Genomic DNA, 15,152 nt, shown 5'->3' on the forward strand with positions numbered 1-15,152 from the left:
AAAAGGAGCTAATGGCAGAGCTTTGCTCTGACAAATGATTGGTCAGAAGCTCTCCAGACTCTGATGAAATAAGTATTTTCCCAGAGTGATCTATTTAGTGTAAATATGTCCTTAGATGTCTTTGGAATTGCAAGTTAAAGCTCTCTCTCTATATAGTAAGAGATTTGCCTTGAGTCATTGTCTGCATGTAGTGGTCTCAATTCAAGTTATTCATCCCTTTCCTTATTGCTAATATCCACAGCACTAGTCACAGTCTGGATTACACAAGAGCTTTTCGAAGGGTGCAGTTTTTTAGACTTGTTTGCAGTGGACAAAGAAACAAGTCAATATGCACAGTTTAAATTGTTTCAGTCGTTAAACCAAGTATTCATGTGCTTGTAAATCCTGCAACATGTCATCCCAGCAACAAACAAACAAACAATTCCAGAATTTAAATTCAGCAGGACTTCTCTCACTACCCAAAGCAACGTACTTGAAATCTGGGGTTTACTTAAGATTTATCATCTTCCCAATTAAGGCACCAGGTGTTGTTCCTTTTGAGGCAAGATATGGGTTCCCTTAGAGGTAATATACAAAGCCATTCTCAGTCCATTTAATCTTCATCAGAACTGAAATCCTCCATTTCATCCTCCAGTCTCACTAGGGTTCCTTTGTTACCAACACTTGCAATCACTACAGAGCATATGCACTCAGAGTAACTGCTTAATGGTAGGTATTAAGTCCACATGTAGAGCTGAATGTTTTGGTGAAAGCTTTAGCACTGGGGAATCCTGGCTCCTGGTGCCAAGATGATAATTTGTTAGCTAGACCTCTTCCATAATGATTAGTGCTTTTACCGATGGTGCCACCTATGAAAGGGTCCCAGGGTCTCAGCATGAACCAGGGACAAACTGTGATTGAGCCATTGCTTTCCCACTTAGATGGATCAAGTAGCATTGTAAAATTCTTCCTCCACTAAGAAATTTGAAATCTACAGAACATCTTTTACCATGAATAATAGCATAAACTGCTGTTTGCTCTCTTAAGGAGCACAGCTTCTTGCCTCAAATGAACAGCAGCAAATTCAAACAATCTGCTTGAGCTACTTCAGAATAAACTTAATATAGAAACTAGGGCACAGATTTTTTGAAAGGAGGCTAGGCAATTTGGATGCCAAATTCCCATTAATTTTATGGGAACTAGGTGTCCAAATCCTTTAGGAGTTGACAAAATATTCTGGGCTTAGCCTGTGATTCATAGCCACCTGTGTGTGAGGGGAAGTGTCTAAGGAGAAGGAAAACACAAAAACAAGAAGGAGAAGAAAAGCTTGCAAGAAAAATAAGTAGATTTGTTTACACTTCTCCTTTCATAGTCACATAGACCCAGTTGGCCACTATCCTATGAGCCATCTGCAGAGCAATTTCTGCAATATCAGGATATCTTGTCACAATGTTTGATTTTACCTGTGTAGATGGGACATACCCATGTTATAACTATTTTAAACATACAAAAGATCTGTAAAAGCAGGTGGAAATGGACATGTAAAGACCAGGAGAGCCTGATCTTCCACTCAGTTACATCAATTTTACACCAGCATAACTCGGTCAGCTTCAAGTGGCATTACCTTGGCACACAGTCCAATATTCTAGCACTTAATGCTTCCTCTTAGACTGGTTTCAACACCAAGAAGCAGATATAAACAGTGGAATGAGCAGAGCTAGAGCTGGTGCAGGGTCTCTATCTGGTGACATGTGCCAGCTGCCAAGGAAATGCTTGGGAACCTCTCTCCAAAGTGACAGAAGCGCCTCACTGGGGAATGCTGTAGCCTGGAACATGCAATGAATGGAGAAAAGCCCAGCTTTCCTATGGAAAAATATCCCCAGAGGGGACTGTTGATCTCCTGCATCACGCAGGCTGGGAAGTCTCACCCACTAGCTCCTGCATCCACCTCACTGGCTACTGGCTGAGCTGGACCAGATCTTTCAAAAAAGATGTCCAGTCTCAACTTGAAGATTTCAAATCATGGAAAACTCCAGACCCTCCCCTCCACCTTTACCATGGCATTGCCTTGCTCTTGCCTCAAGCCAGAACTTCACACAGCATCTGACAAAACATGAACATGTTCCTGGAACATCTTGGTTTTTATAAGGTCAGTAAGAGATTTGATTCCAGGTTCAATTTAGCGGAGAACGGCACAATGAAAACCGATGACTGGAAGTTAAAGCCCAAAAAATTCGAGAGAGAAATAGAGCACAATTTAACAGTGAACATGAATAACCACTGGAACAAACTATCAAGGGAAGTACTGAATTCCCCATCTCTTAATTTTTCAACTTGAGACTGAATCTCTTTATGGACAACATGCATCGGTGAAAAACAGGCTGTTGGACTCAGTATGGGGGTGGATGTGTGGAATTCTGTGGCCTGTCTAGATAATCTAATGGTCTCTTCTGGCCTTAAAAACCTATGAAACATGGCGTAAAACTGGCACAGTGAGTGGAGAATTAGGCCACAGGGCTTTAGCACAGTACCATAAGACTGCTGCAGACTTGGTTTTGTCCCATCTACACAACAAGCGGTCAGTTCCATGGCAGAAATTGCTGCATAAGAAGGTCCTTCAGTTGCTGGTCCCTATTGTTTTGTCTCCAGCACCTCTTGAGAAAGTCACTGTTACACTGCTTCTAAATTCCCAAATAGAGACCTTCATTAACAAAATTAAGATTGTTTTTACAAGTGGGGAAAATTTTACCAACTGGGAAAAAACAAGATTGTTACAGAACTCAATCAAACGCAAATGGGAATTCTCAGCTAAGATTATCAATGAACATTAACACTTACCTTATACTCTGGTTATTATTTTTAGACTCTAAACTAACAATACAGTCTGCCCTGATAAGAAATAGGACATAACCTTGATGGCCCAACCCTTAACTAGGGACAGATTTCTTTCCCCTTCTACTCTGTTTTAGGACTGCTTAACTCTTGTTTCTTTTTACTGCATGTTTATTTTCTTTAGGAGAACAATTTTCTGCTGATATAGAGAATCAAGTGCTGTTGGCCTTATATCTGTTTGAGACTATTTTTGGCCTTATTCAGAGCATAATCTGTTTATTCTTGCCCTAAACTGACTATTCCATTCCTTATTTATGCCTAATTAAATATCTTTCAAATACTGTACTCCACTTACAATCTTCCGCATTAAAGCTGCATTGCTCTTTATTCTAAGAGCAAAGGAACAAAATGAATCTCTTGATCCTTACAGTCTCCCAATTTCCTTCACCACTATAGTCTGAGCAGCAAACTAAATTAATTATTGATGCTTCCATAAATAGTTTTCACATCTGTTCTAGCTGGATTCTACTTTCTCAGGTGCTTCTAAAGTGCATATGTCTTTGTCAGTGATGAAACCTCGTCTACTCTGGCCTTATTCCAAGAGGTAATTATTTCACTGCATTAGTGTGAAAGGCAGTCAGCCATCTACTAGATTTATCAATTTTAGGTAACTACCTAGCTTGACAGACCCTAAGGTGCATCTCCCTCCACCTGTAAACATTTTCTGTCTTAAAACATCGCCTTGATAGAGATCAGCACCCTCCCACCCCAAAGAACACAGAATGCAACAATGAAATTAAGAAGCCCTGGTAACTCACCAAAAACAGTGAGCACTGCATGTATTAGTTTTATGGGCCAGTAGCACCATATAATCCTAAAGAGACTTGACCTTTTAAATCTAGGATTCCTTGAAAATTGGAGGTATAATGTGGATTTAATCCATCATATGGATCTAGCAGCATAGTTTTTGTGCTTTCATAACTATCTTTCCAACTCTATAAATCCCCCAGCTACCTATCTAGTTGGACAGTCAGTAGGTAGTCATGGGATTTACAGAGTAGGATAGATAGTTATGAAAGCAGATACTATATGCTACTTAATCATAGAAATGTAGGTCTGGAAAGGACCTCAAGAGGTCATCTAGTCCATTTCCTCCATGCTTAATGTATGTGATGGATTTTAGTGCACAAGATTTGTGGACTAAAAAGATATTTCGGTGTATTCTCGATAGCCTATTTTACTTTGGTAACTACTAATTTCTTTTGACATTGTATTAGAAAGCTATAATATTAAAACCACCTACCTATCTATTTCTCTTGCAAAAATATGGTCTATTAGTTAGAGCGTAGCGCTGGGAGCCAGGATTCCCAACACGTTATGTGGCCTTGGGCGAAAAACTTAATGTCTCTCTACACTTGGGTTTGTCCATCAGTAAAATGATTAATGCATTTACAAAGGTCTGAGGCATAACTGATGTGCAGTTTAGCACACTTCATGTGCAATGTAAATGATTAACAGCAATGCTTTGAGAGCCTCAGATGAAAACCATTAAAAGAATTTCAAAATAGTAAGAAATATTAAGAAACAAATGTAACAAATCTGCCACAAGTTAAATTTAGAGGAGAAAAAAAATCAAGAACATGATTGTTTGTATTATAGATTCCAAAAACCACATTCATATGCCATCAGAAAGGAACCTTTAGTTGGTGTGACCTCTGGAGCCATTTGTCTTCAGGATCCATGCTGTGAAAGTCAATGGCATTCTGAATAAGCCTCTCATCAGCAGTTTTAACATCTGAAACCTAAAGAAGAAAAACCTGTATTAAGAGCCACAGTGGGTACACTGCAGTAGTTCAGTGGGTCCAGGAACAGCATAAAAGATCTATGGATGGGGTTGGGTGGGGAAAACAAGCAACAATCTGTATGCTAGTACAGGTAAGCAGTAAAATGCAGCATTACATTATTCATGGCAGGACAAAGATGGGGCCAAATAGGAACATAGGCAAAGGGAGTGCACAAACAAACAATTCAGTATTATTAGAGACCATGGTAGCGTGTCCATTAATAAGAAAGGTTGTGGATGACATTCTGAGCACTTTCAGAGAGAATGAAAGTTGCATACCGTAGGGACTCCTACTCATGGCAGAAGCTAATAGATGACCAAGCTGCCCACTATACGTAAGGTAGAGGTAAGCAGACTACACATCCACCACTGCCATGCAGACAATGACCACTGCACTAGAAGAGTCATGAGAGGACATACACCATAGCAAAGCCTAGACCAATGAAGTTACTCATCCAGTACAGAAAGCACTATATATCAAAACTATGTGGGTAGAAAAGTAATGGGAGTAGCCACAGAGCACAAATAAAACTTCCACCACTTATAGCCAGGCAGTAACAGTAATCAGCCGGTAGTAGGCAGCAAACCACTTAGATGCAAATCGTCGTCTTCATGAGCAAAAGCATAGAACATAAACATCCCCCATAACAGTGGGCACAGTAGGTGCACATGGGAAATCAGACCTGAGGAGTTATTCAGGGGTGATCATAGTCTACTATAGATTTTAAGGCCACTATCAATATGGCCACATCAACCAGCAAAAATGCTATGGCCAGAATTTTTAGAAGGGCTCAGTACCCAAAACTGAGGCAAGATTTTCAAAGAATGCATCCAGATTGTCAAAACAGGCAACAGGTGGAGAATAAGAAGCTATACAGGCCGGCCTGTCTGCACATAGTACAGCAGGAATCAGAGAAAGATCGACAGCTGAAGCAAGTATTAAGTGCGAGAGATAAGTAGCAGCCCCCATAAACACTGCAGAACTACAAGCCAAGTAACAGGCTCAGCCAAATATGTGATACAAAACTTGTATAGCAGGCAAACTACATAGAGCATGCCAAAGCATGCTCATCATGGTGCTGTTAAGGGTGCCATAAAAAGGAAATGAGACGTTTCAACAGTTAAGCTTTTTCTGACTGGAAAATGGAGTCAATGAAAATTTTCCAACCAGCTCTAACTGCTGTCTCCTATAAGAGGAAAACAGATGCTATGGCCAACACCAGGGTAACCGTGAGGTGCTAGCAAGGTGCCATTGCAGTATCATATTGGAAATGCACAGAGTGTGAGCTGGGAGCAATCCAGGCAACAGAACGAAACACATACCATATTAAAACAACTGATCTTGTCTGTCTCCTATTACCTTTCTTTCTGCCTCTTTACTGCTAGATATTGTCCTGGTTTGCTTTTACACAATGCTTTTGCCATGATCCATAGCTAAATATGACAGTACAGTACAGTACCCAAATAAGTGGACAATTAGCCAGTCCATCCATTGTTGTGACAACATACCCGGCTGCTCTACTAAGCCATTGCCTGCAGTAAGGATAACTAAGCACCACTGACGAGTGGGTATGGCTAATTTGGGAAAGGCCACGGGGAGAAGATGTCTGTGACCAGTGGAACTACTAACTGTGCAAACTTGAGCTCAGATCATCAATGACTGTCTCTTTTCCACACAACCAATCAGCATCCTAGCTGGTAGAAGAGCACAGATAGCAGTAGTGGCTGGGGCGCTTATAACAGCATGGCAATCCAAAGAGCATACTTAAGGGACAACTACACCAAGCTTGTTCAGGGTCCACCTGGAGTAGGCCATCTGGATTACACTGGAGCTGCCTAAGACCAATGACCCAACAGTGAAGTGAGTACTAGATATCCACAAACTGAGTACACAGGGCAAATCACTTGAAATTAGGAAGCATTCATATGGGTGTTGTTCTTAGGTAAAATACCCAACTGTTATATCAGGGTGCTGTGTACAAGTGAAATGCCTAGTTTAATGCTCTGGACTTATATCTAAACCACGCACACACATGCGCTTCGGAAAGACTATGCAGTTCCCACAGATTGCAGAAGAATGCACAGCAGACACTTAGCACCTGAGGAAGCTCCATGAGTCAAGCTACAGTTTCTTAAGAACTGAATACTGACTTATTGCCATCAGGCCAGCCTCTCTCTGGACTAGCAGCAAGTGCTTTGTATCCCACCAATGATCCACAGAGCACAGTATGAGAACCACTGACTCAGGTAATATGCTGTAGCCAGGTCTATGCAGGTACCTGCCTCAGCTAGTATGAACAGGAATGAGTTAACACTAGTGGGGTTGGCTCTTATTGCTGATATTTCAGGTGAGGCATATTGCTGCAAATGGTAATGAAAGAATCTACCAGCTCTCCTTACAGGAAAGAAATTAACAAATTAGGAAGACTCTTCATAGGTTTCCTTCTCCACAGCAGACAGAGGATCACAGCTGTTTCATTGGTAAGATGTTTTTGGTGGAACCCACTGACTCACTGCATTGACAGTTTACTGGGCAGGTAAAGCATACTTCTACATTATCTCTTTGAAAGAGGAACCGGACACAACCTCTGCCAGCATTTTTTTGTGAACTATTCTATTAATACCAATCAAATTGAGAAAATGATCAAATGAAATTGCATTTTGAGCATCATAAGCTGTGTAATGTCTATTCTGTTAAATTGAGGCCCATAATTGCTTCTCTACTGAAAAGATACAACAAAGACAGCAATCATGGCATGTCATTATCCCAGACTAGAAAACCGGCCTTTGCAGTGAGGACTTCAAAGGCTTGTGGTTCTCGAATTGCATTTGGCTGCTATTGTTGAAGCGCAGGCAATCTTGATTAGGTGTTTACACTGAAGTAAGGCGCAGTGCACAGAGAGTCTGAGTGCCTTGGTCTAGAGCCATTAAAAAATTGTACATTATGTTCCTCGCTTTGAAGTAAGAGGTTTCTAGGGAGGAAAGCAACTCATATTGAGTACAGCTGAGCTAGACTGGGCAGCTACTTCTCTCTCTCAAAGAAACCCATCATCAGGTTCTTAGAGAATCAGGCAGCGCTGCAAAAAAGTTGATGCTTTATAAAATGCTATATGAATTAATGAACATACATATCAGCCCATACACACGCATTTGTAGTATGTTTGGGTGTGTATATATAGCCCACAGATCTAATGGGCTGTGAATCTTACAGTAACTTGGAAAAAGGATCCTTCCATATCAAACATTCAAATATCTTACTCCATAGTAAGTTTTTACAGAGATGATTTAGTAAAATTACATGAAAAGCACTCTGTATTTTAATGCAACATTTTATACCCACTATACCTCACTGTTAACTGTGTTGCTAACAATTATGACAGTTCTAACTTGCTGAAAAGTGGAAAATGATCCAGTTTATAAAGACAACATCCAAAGCATGTATTCTGGATGCTGACACAGATATCCGAGATGCTATTTTTTGTATACTTCTCATCATTCTCTAATGTCTATTATCAATTTCTTAACTATGCTCATTTAGTCACTTCAGTTAACTGATTAACTTACCTGCCTTGACTGTTCAATTCAGTTTCAAGAACTTTAAGATGAATTATGTTTCAGAGATCAGGTTTCAGAGTGGTAGCTGTGTTAGTCTGTATCAGCAAAAAGAACTAGGAGTACTTGTGGCACCTTCGAGACTAACAAATTTATTTGGGCATAAGCTTTTGTGGGCTAAACCCCCTTCATCAGATGCATGCAGCGGAATATACAGTAGGAAGATTATATATATACTGAGAACATGAAAAAATGGGGGTTGCCATCCCAACTCTAATGAGAGTAATCAATTAAGTTGGGCTATTATCAGCAGGAGGAAAAAAAATTTGTAGTGATAATCAGGATGGCCCATTTCAAACAGTTGACAAGAAGGTGTGAGTAACAATAGGGGAAAAATTAGCATGAGGAAATAGTTTTTAGTTTGTGTAATGACTCATCCACTCCCAGTCTTTATTTAAGCCTAATTTAATGGTGTCCCATTTGCAAATTAATTCCAGTTCTGCAGTTTCTCACTGGAGTCTATTTTTGAAGTTTTGTTGTTGAAGAATTGCGACTTTTAGGTCTGAAATTGAGTGTCCAGAGAGGTTGAAGTGTTCTCCGACTGGTTTTTGAATGTTATAATTCTTGACGTCTGATTTGTGTCCATTTATTCTTTTGCGTACAGACTGTCTGGTTTGGCCAATGTACATGGCAGAGGGGCATTGCTGACACACGATGGCATATATCACATTGGTAGATGTGCAGGGGAATGAGCCGCTGATGGTGTGGCTGATGTGATTAGGTCCTACGATGATGTCCCTTGAATAGATATGTGGACAGAGTTGGCAACGGGCTTTGTTGCAAGGATAGGTTCCTGGGTTAGTGTTTTTGTTGTGTGGTGTGTGGTTGCTGGGGAGTATTTTCTTCAGGTTGTGGGTCTGTCTGTAAGGGAGGACTGGCCTACCTCCCAAGGTCTATGAGAGTGAGGGATCGTCCTTCAGGATAGGTTGTAGATTCTTGATGATGTGCTGGAGAGGTTTTAGTTCGGGGCTGAAGGTGATGGCTAGTGGCGTTCTGTTACTTACTTTGTTGGGCCTGTTCTGTAGTAGGTGACTTCTGGGTACTCTTCTGGCTCTGTCAATCTGTTTCTTCACTACAGCAGGTGGGTATTGTAGTTTTTAGAATGCTTGATAGAGATCTTGTAGGTGTTTCAGAGAGGCACCTCTGATTCCTAGCCTGCTGACAATATTGATACTTATATTAAGGGCCTTATCATCTGTGGCTTTGGGCCCAATGTACACCACAGTAAATAAAGAGTAACTCCACTGTAGTCAACGTAGTTACGCTGTCGTAAAACAGGCATAAGTGAAGACCGAATCAAGGTTTTTGTTCCTTCTGTTTTAAAAATAGACCTTAACTCACACGAACAATCTAACCAGTGGTTTTTCCCTTTTTTTTCAGGGGTTTCCTTCCCATTGTTTTCAACCCTTCAAAGGCTCTGAGGTACAGCAAGGATGGCTGGATGCCACTCCTTTAGAGAATGTTAGACTTGATCATTTATTTAGCCAGTGACGATCCACTGGAAAGTTATATGGCCCTCCCAGCTTGGCTAGAAATCATTGTAATTCATAATGGCTAATTCTCCTTCCACCTATTCTGAAATCTAAGATAATGAAAATCAGTATCTCTGCATCATCCCTTTGACCTTAAAACCACAAATGTACCTGAGTAGATATCTGATTATCTAAACTTTTAACTCCAGACTAAAAAACAAAACAAAACTTGACACAAACTCCAGTCATTCAGTTCAAAGAGAGAATTTTTGAATCACTACCTCAGCTCAGATACATCAATACATTCTCATCCAGTACTTTTCAATCTACTGATCAACCTGAAGGGGTCTATCTTTTCCGCTCCTGATACTCCACTCTCTTCATCTCACATCCCCATAATAACCACACAAGCAGTGTTTAGGTTGCACACTCACCAGGGCAAGGGCTGTTTGGAAAGCCCCAGGCACATTTTGGACATTGCTGTTATAAAAACAACAACATTCCTTAAACTGACATGGCCTCACAAACTCAATCCATCTGGGATTCATTATTTTGACATTTTTGGACCTTTTGTTTTTCAGGTGGATGTGTTTTGCAGAACAGACTTTTTCTCTCTTTTGTTTTTTCCTGCATTTTAGGGTACTCAGTGATATTGTAAGGCACACAAAATGCCAGTTTCTGCTTTGTCACAACCATGTAAATCCAGAGTAATTCCACGGAATCACAATTTTAACTGTGGACAGAGCCTGGCCCACAATGTCTTGTCCCAAAAGTGGATATTTTTAACTACCTCTATCTTTCTAGTCCATGTATGTCCTAAAGAAAACGCCTAACATGACAATAAATAAAAGAATGATGACTGCTCATTAGCCTAATCATGGTGGGCACATTTACTTTGTGCCTACCTTGTTATCCCTAATCTGTTATTTAGGGGCTCCAATTCTGCACTGTTTTGCTCATGCATGGAGCGCGACTAAAGTCAAAGGGAGTCTGCATAGGCACATGGCTGTGGGCACACACACACGTTATTGCAGGATCAGGGCTTTAGATTGTAAACTCTTTGACATAACAAGACATAGTCCCTGCACCAATGTTCAGCCACTAGTATAATTAAATCCCAATCCCTGATTAGGACCTCCAGGTGCAACCACGATAACAACACTACTACTTACTACTAATATGTAATGCTAGGCATAGCCTACAAATATATTTTCAGAATTTCAAAATGGGAGATAAAAGATCAACATAACCTTTAATTAGCCTTAATCTAAATTAATAATTTTTGCCATCAACTGAATTATAGATGGAAAAACAAGTGCTCTTAATATCTCTTCTAGCAAAGAGCTTGTCCACTATTCCACTGTTGTAATACATTCAGCAGGTGCCCTCTAGTGTTTTCATCAGCTGTTCATTAGCCTCTTAGAACGGTACATAATTTACTATGGAAGGTCTCACTAGCCAGCTTTGTCAGAGAAATCTGTGGTATAACTCAACAGTGTAACTTTTTATGTTGTAACTTCCATTTTCGCATTAATCTATGCAGTGTAGTTGTAGCCGTGTCTGACCCAGGACATTAGAGAGACAAGGTGGGTGAGGTAATATCTTTTACTAGCTTTGTGTGGCTTTCAAGCTTGTCTCTCTCACCAACAGAAGTTGGTCCAATAAAAGATATTCCCTCACTCACCTTATCTTGCTAATCGTCACATTATGTAACATATGGATAGTGCTGTATTGCATTGTAGTCCAGTACATTTAACCAACATTTTCAAAAGTATCCCCTAATGTTGGCTGTTTCAATTTTGAGAACAGAACTTGAGAAAACTAGGCCCTTCATTTCTAAGGGATTGGAGTACCAGCAGCTTCCAATGATTTAAAATAGAATTGTAAATGCTCAGGAAACCTGAAAATCAAGCTTGAGTTGTCTGTTTGGACACAAAAAGAAAAGGAGTACTTGTGGCACCTTAGAGACTAACCAATTTATTTGAGCATAAGCTATTCGTAAGCATGTAGCTCACGAAAGCTTTTGCTCAAATAAATTGGTTAGTCTCTAAGGTGCCACAAGTACTCCTTTTCTTTTTGCGAATACGGACTAACACGGCTGTTACTCTGAAACCTGTTTAGACTCACAAAATCTGGCCCCTCCACAGTTAGCAGATACTCTTGGAAAAATGTGGGCCTAAATGTCACTGAGTAAATGTGTGAATGCATCCACCCAGACTGCACCGTATCTATATTGTATGCAGCTTGAAAAATCAGAGAAAAGGATATAAATTGTATTTTTATTGTGATCAGAGCAATTGGAAAGTTGCAAATGCAAACTTTTTATACTGTTAATGGGATCAGTTTTTTTGATTCTCTCAAAACTATTGTATTATCAGCGTTCTACCATTAGGAGTCATTTTTCTTTCATGCTGCAACACTGCTGTTGTCCACCCATAAGGAGACAAGTGCATACATTATTAGAAGAGCACGCAATGGACAAAATCAGGTAAGCTAAGCCAAACACCTCCAGTGCAGAACAAAATGTATCAATTAATAAGATGTGATGAAGAATCGAATCAAGTAAGATGGATAACTTTATCACTTTATTACCAAGCAAAATCAAGAGTTATAAAAAATAAATTTCAACATTTTGCATGAAGCTTACAAATAGTTCTGGGCTCATTACCCAAGAGACCACCTCTCCCCTTCTGTTCTGTCAGAACAGTTGAGATTCTCGAGGGCAATGCGGTCACTGGTCCCCGGAACTTGCTTTTCAAGACTGACCGAAGGGCATTCTCAGCTGACAGCCCTTGCTTCTGGGACCTTGCTCCCAAGACATATAATCCTGAGTCTGGTAACCATCAAAGAACAGGCTTTTAGCTAATGTACCTAATGTAATCAATTAGCATTGGCACAAAACATTTTTTGTCCAAATCAGGGCATGGATTTGAGTCCTCCATTGGGATGCCTCTAAAATTCAAGTCCTGCCCTCTGCTGCATAGATGAGCTTGGAGAAAATGGCATGAGCAACCTCTTTCCTACCTACTGTTCAACTGAATACTAAGAGTGAGGCGTGGCTTCTGCACCAACAGCAGGTGACATAGCCAGCTTTCTAGAAGTCATAGCACAACTGGGGGCCATTGAAAAGCTACAGCTGGGAATATGAACACCACAGAACACTATCATCCTATCAAGGGCAAGGAAGATACACAGCCCAAATGGTTTCTTCCATCAGTTGTGCTATGGAGAATCATGTGATTGACAGAAAATCCAGGAATCACTCTGCAAAACCAAGAGATTTAGTAGGTGTGCCCCTTTAATCAGTGGCCCATCCATTTAGTTCATAACCTGTCAGGAGATGTTCTAAATACAGTGCATTACCCACCTGCCCTTGATGAACTTCCTCTCGCTTTCTACTGTGCCAATGAAGATAAGAATCCTGTTTCTGTGTAGCTAATCCCAAAGTAAGTTTATTTTTTTCCACAAAGTCTTTTTTTGCTCTCTGTTGCTGAACTTCTACAGATCGAGGAGAAAAAACATCACTGTATGTACTGGAACTGTGTTTGTATTGACAATCATCTGCTGATAGGTCTCCTTTTGTATGCAATCTAAAAGGTGCACTGCTTATCCCAACAGGTTGATCATCAAGGCTTAACAATTCTGTATCAAATGCAGAAGATACATTCTGTCTTTCTACCAGCTGGTTATTCTCCTCTAAGATGTGCTTGGAAGGGAAGTAAAATGAGTCCTGAGAGGAGCCCTGTGGGATTTTCTCAGCAACGCGGTGTCTTCTATTCACTTCAGAAAATTTTGGTTCCTCTTTATTGCTCTTCCAGTTGGGATTGTATCTTAGGTTACAGTATCTGTCTGTAGGTTGCTGCTTGCTATGAAAACCAGCAAAGAAATATTAACGTTTTAAAAAGAGAAACACCATTCAACACTTTGAATAAGTTATATCTAACCAATTTAATATTCCGGCCTTTGCCCACACTTGTGTATACCCTGACACATGTGAGAAGTTCTACTGAGTTTAATGAGACCATTTGTGTGTAAAGTTTCTCATGTATGAGACCATTTTTAGGATTAGGGCTCCAATAGTTACACTGAACATGAGCAAAAGATCCACGAAGAGCACCTTCTTAATCTTTAATTTTAATTGGCATTAAGTGATAATTAGGCTTAAAACTATCAAATCTGACCAAGGAATACAACATTTTCCTAATATAAATTCATCATGGCACTTACAGGGGGGAGAGGGGAGGGGAAGGAACACCCAGAAAATGCAATAATAAAAATGCAACAACTACCTTTTTCAACTGTCCGGTAAAATTTCATTTAAGAGGGAATAAATTATAAAAGGCCATCATTACGGTTTATCTTCCACACAAAATTCCAGTCACTCCCCAGAGACTCTGCTCTCTGAGGAAAAGTGATATTCCAATTAACATTGGTCCCTCATGAGTACTAGTTACCTAAGAGGGAACAGCCAATAGATTTTTATGGTATTATCTCCATTCATTGCCATGCAATGCCAAGATATGTCCTTTGCTATTTTAATAGAGCTTTCCCAAAAGTCTTCTGTGTAGAATACAGATTGTAGCTGAGATGAAAGAGGAACACAACTATGTCATGCATCCATGTGAAAAAGCCCCAGACCAGAAAAGAAATTTAAAGAGAGAGAGAGAGAGAGGAGTAAAGTAAAGGGTTGATCAGCAGTATCGTAACTGGCATATATGAACCACATTTTAGGAACAGTTGTCCACAAAGTGGGTTTTTCAACAGTGTCTTAAGAAGTCAGGCACCCAACTCTTACTGGCTTTCAAGCCATGGTTACAATCAACCTATTGGCCTGCTGAACTCTATAAAATCTGTAACAATTAACTTTTAAAGCATCTACTCAACATTTATTAACACTTTCTAAACTAGTTACAAATGTACTTTAATATAAAGTGTGATCTAAATAACAAATAGAATCTAGTTCTATATTGATGTTTTTTGTTTCAGAGAAGTGTCGGTGACCTGATATACTTTGTACTTGAGATAAGTGTTTCAATTCCTGATAATTTATACCAATGAAGTAACAGCAGTCTTAAAACATCATCATTATTCATAAATGTAAATCATATGCCAGAATAAATGCCTATTTTGAAACAACATAAGCACAGAAATATGTAATATTCTACTAAAAACAATCACTCAAATAACAAAATACGATTCCAAAGACGCCTATTGTGTTGAAATGTGTGCACAGCGGCTTGATTGTATTATGTTGTCCAGGTCACCACACTGGAACAAAATGAGTATGAAGAGCTCCTTCATCTCTAATCATCTGTAGACAAAACACACACCTCTTATTCCTCCCCCTGATTTGATATAAAGGTTAGATGGACTCTGTATTCAGCACTTCTGTTGATGAGCAGACAACAGATGCA

General features: G+C 39.8%; 1 protein-coding gene across 3 annotated transcripts in view; it reads right to left on the reverse strand.

The window, feature by feature from the left end:
• The window catches only part of JHY (junctional cadherin complex regulator), a 36,966-nt gene that overhangs the window by 14,118 nt on the left and 7,696 nt on the right, over nucleotides 1-15,152 (reverse strand). For all 3 annotated transcript variants that reach the window (XM_048827521.2, XM_048827519.2, XM_048827520.2), the window contains 2 exons: nucleotides 13,106-13,604; nucleotides 4,509-4,613 (listed from right to left, as the gene is read on the reverse strand). In XM_048827521.2, the coding sequence (XP_048683478.2) occupies nucleotides 4,509-4,613; nucleotides 13,106-13,604 (604 nt within the window). The remainder of the gene's footprint in view (nucleotides 1-4,508; nucleotides 4,614-13,105; nucleotides 13,605-15,152) is intronic.

Source organism: Caretta caretta, chromosome 22 (assembly GCF_965140235.1).
Source record: "Caretta caretta isolate rCarCar2 chromosome 22, rCarCar1.hap1, whole genome shotgun sequence".
NCBI classification, from domain to species: domain Eukaryota; kingdom Metazoa; phylum Chordata; order Testudines; family Cheloniidae; genus Caretta; species Caretta caretta.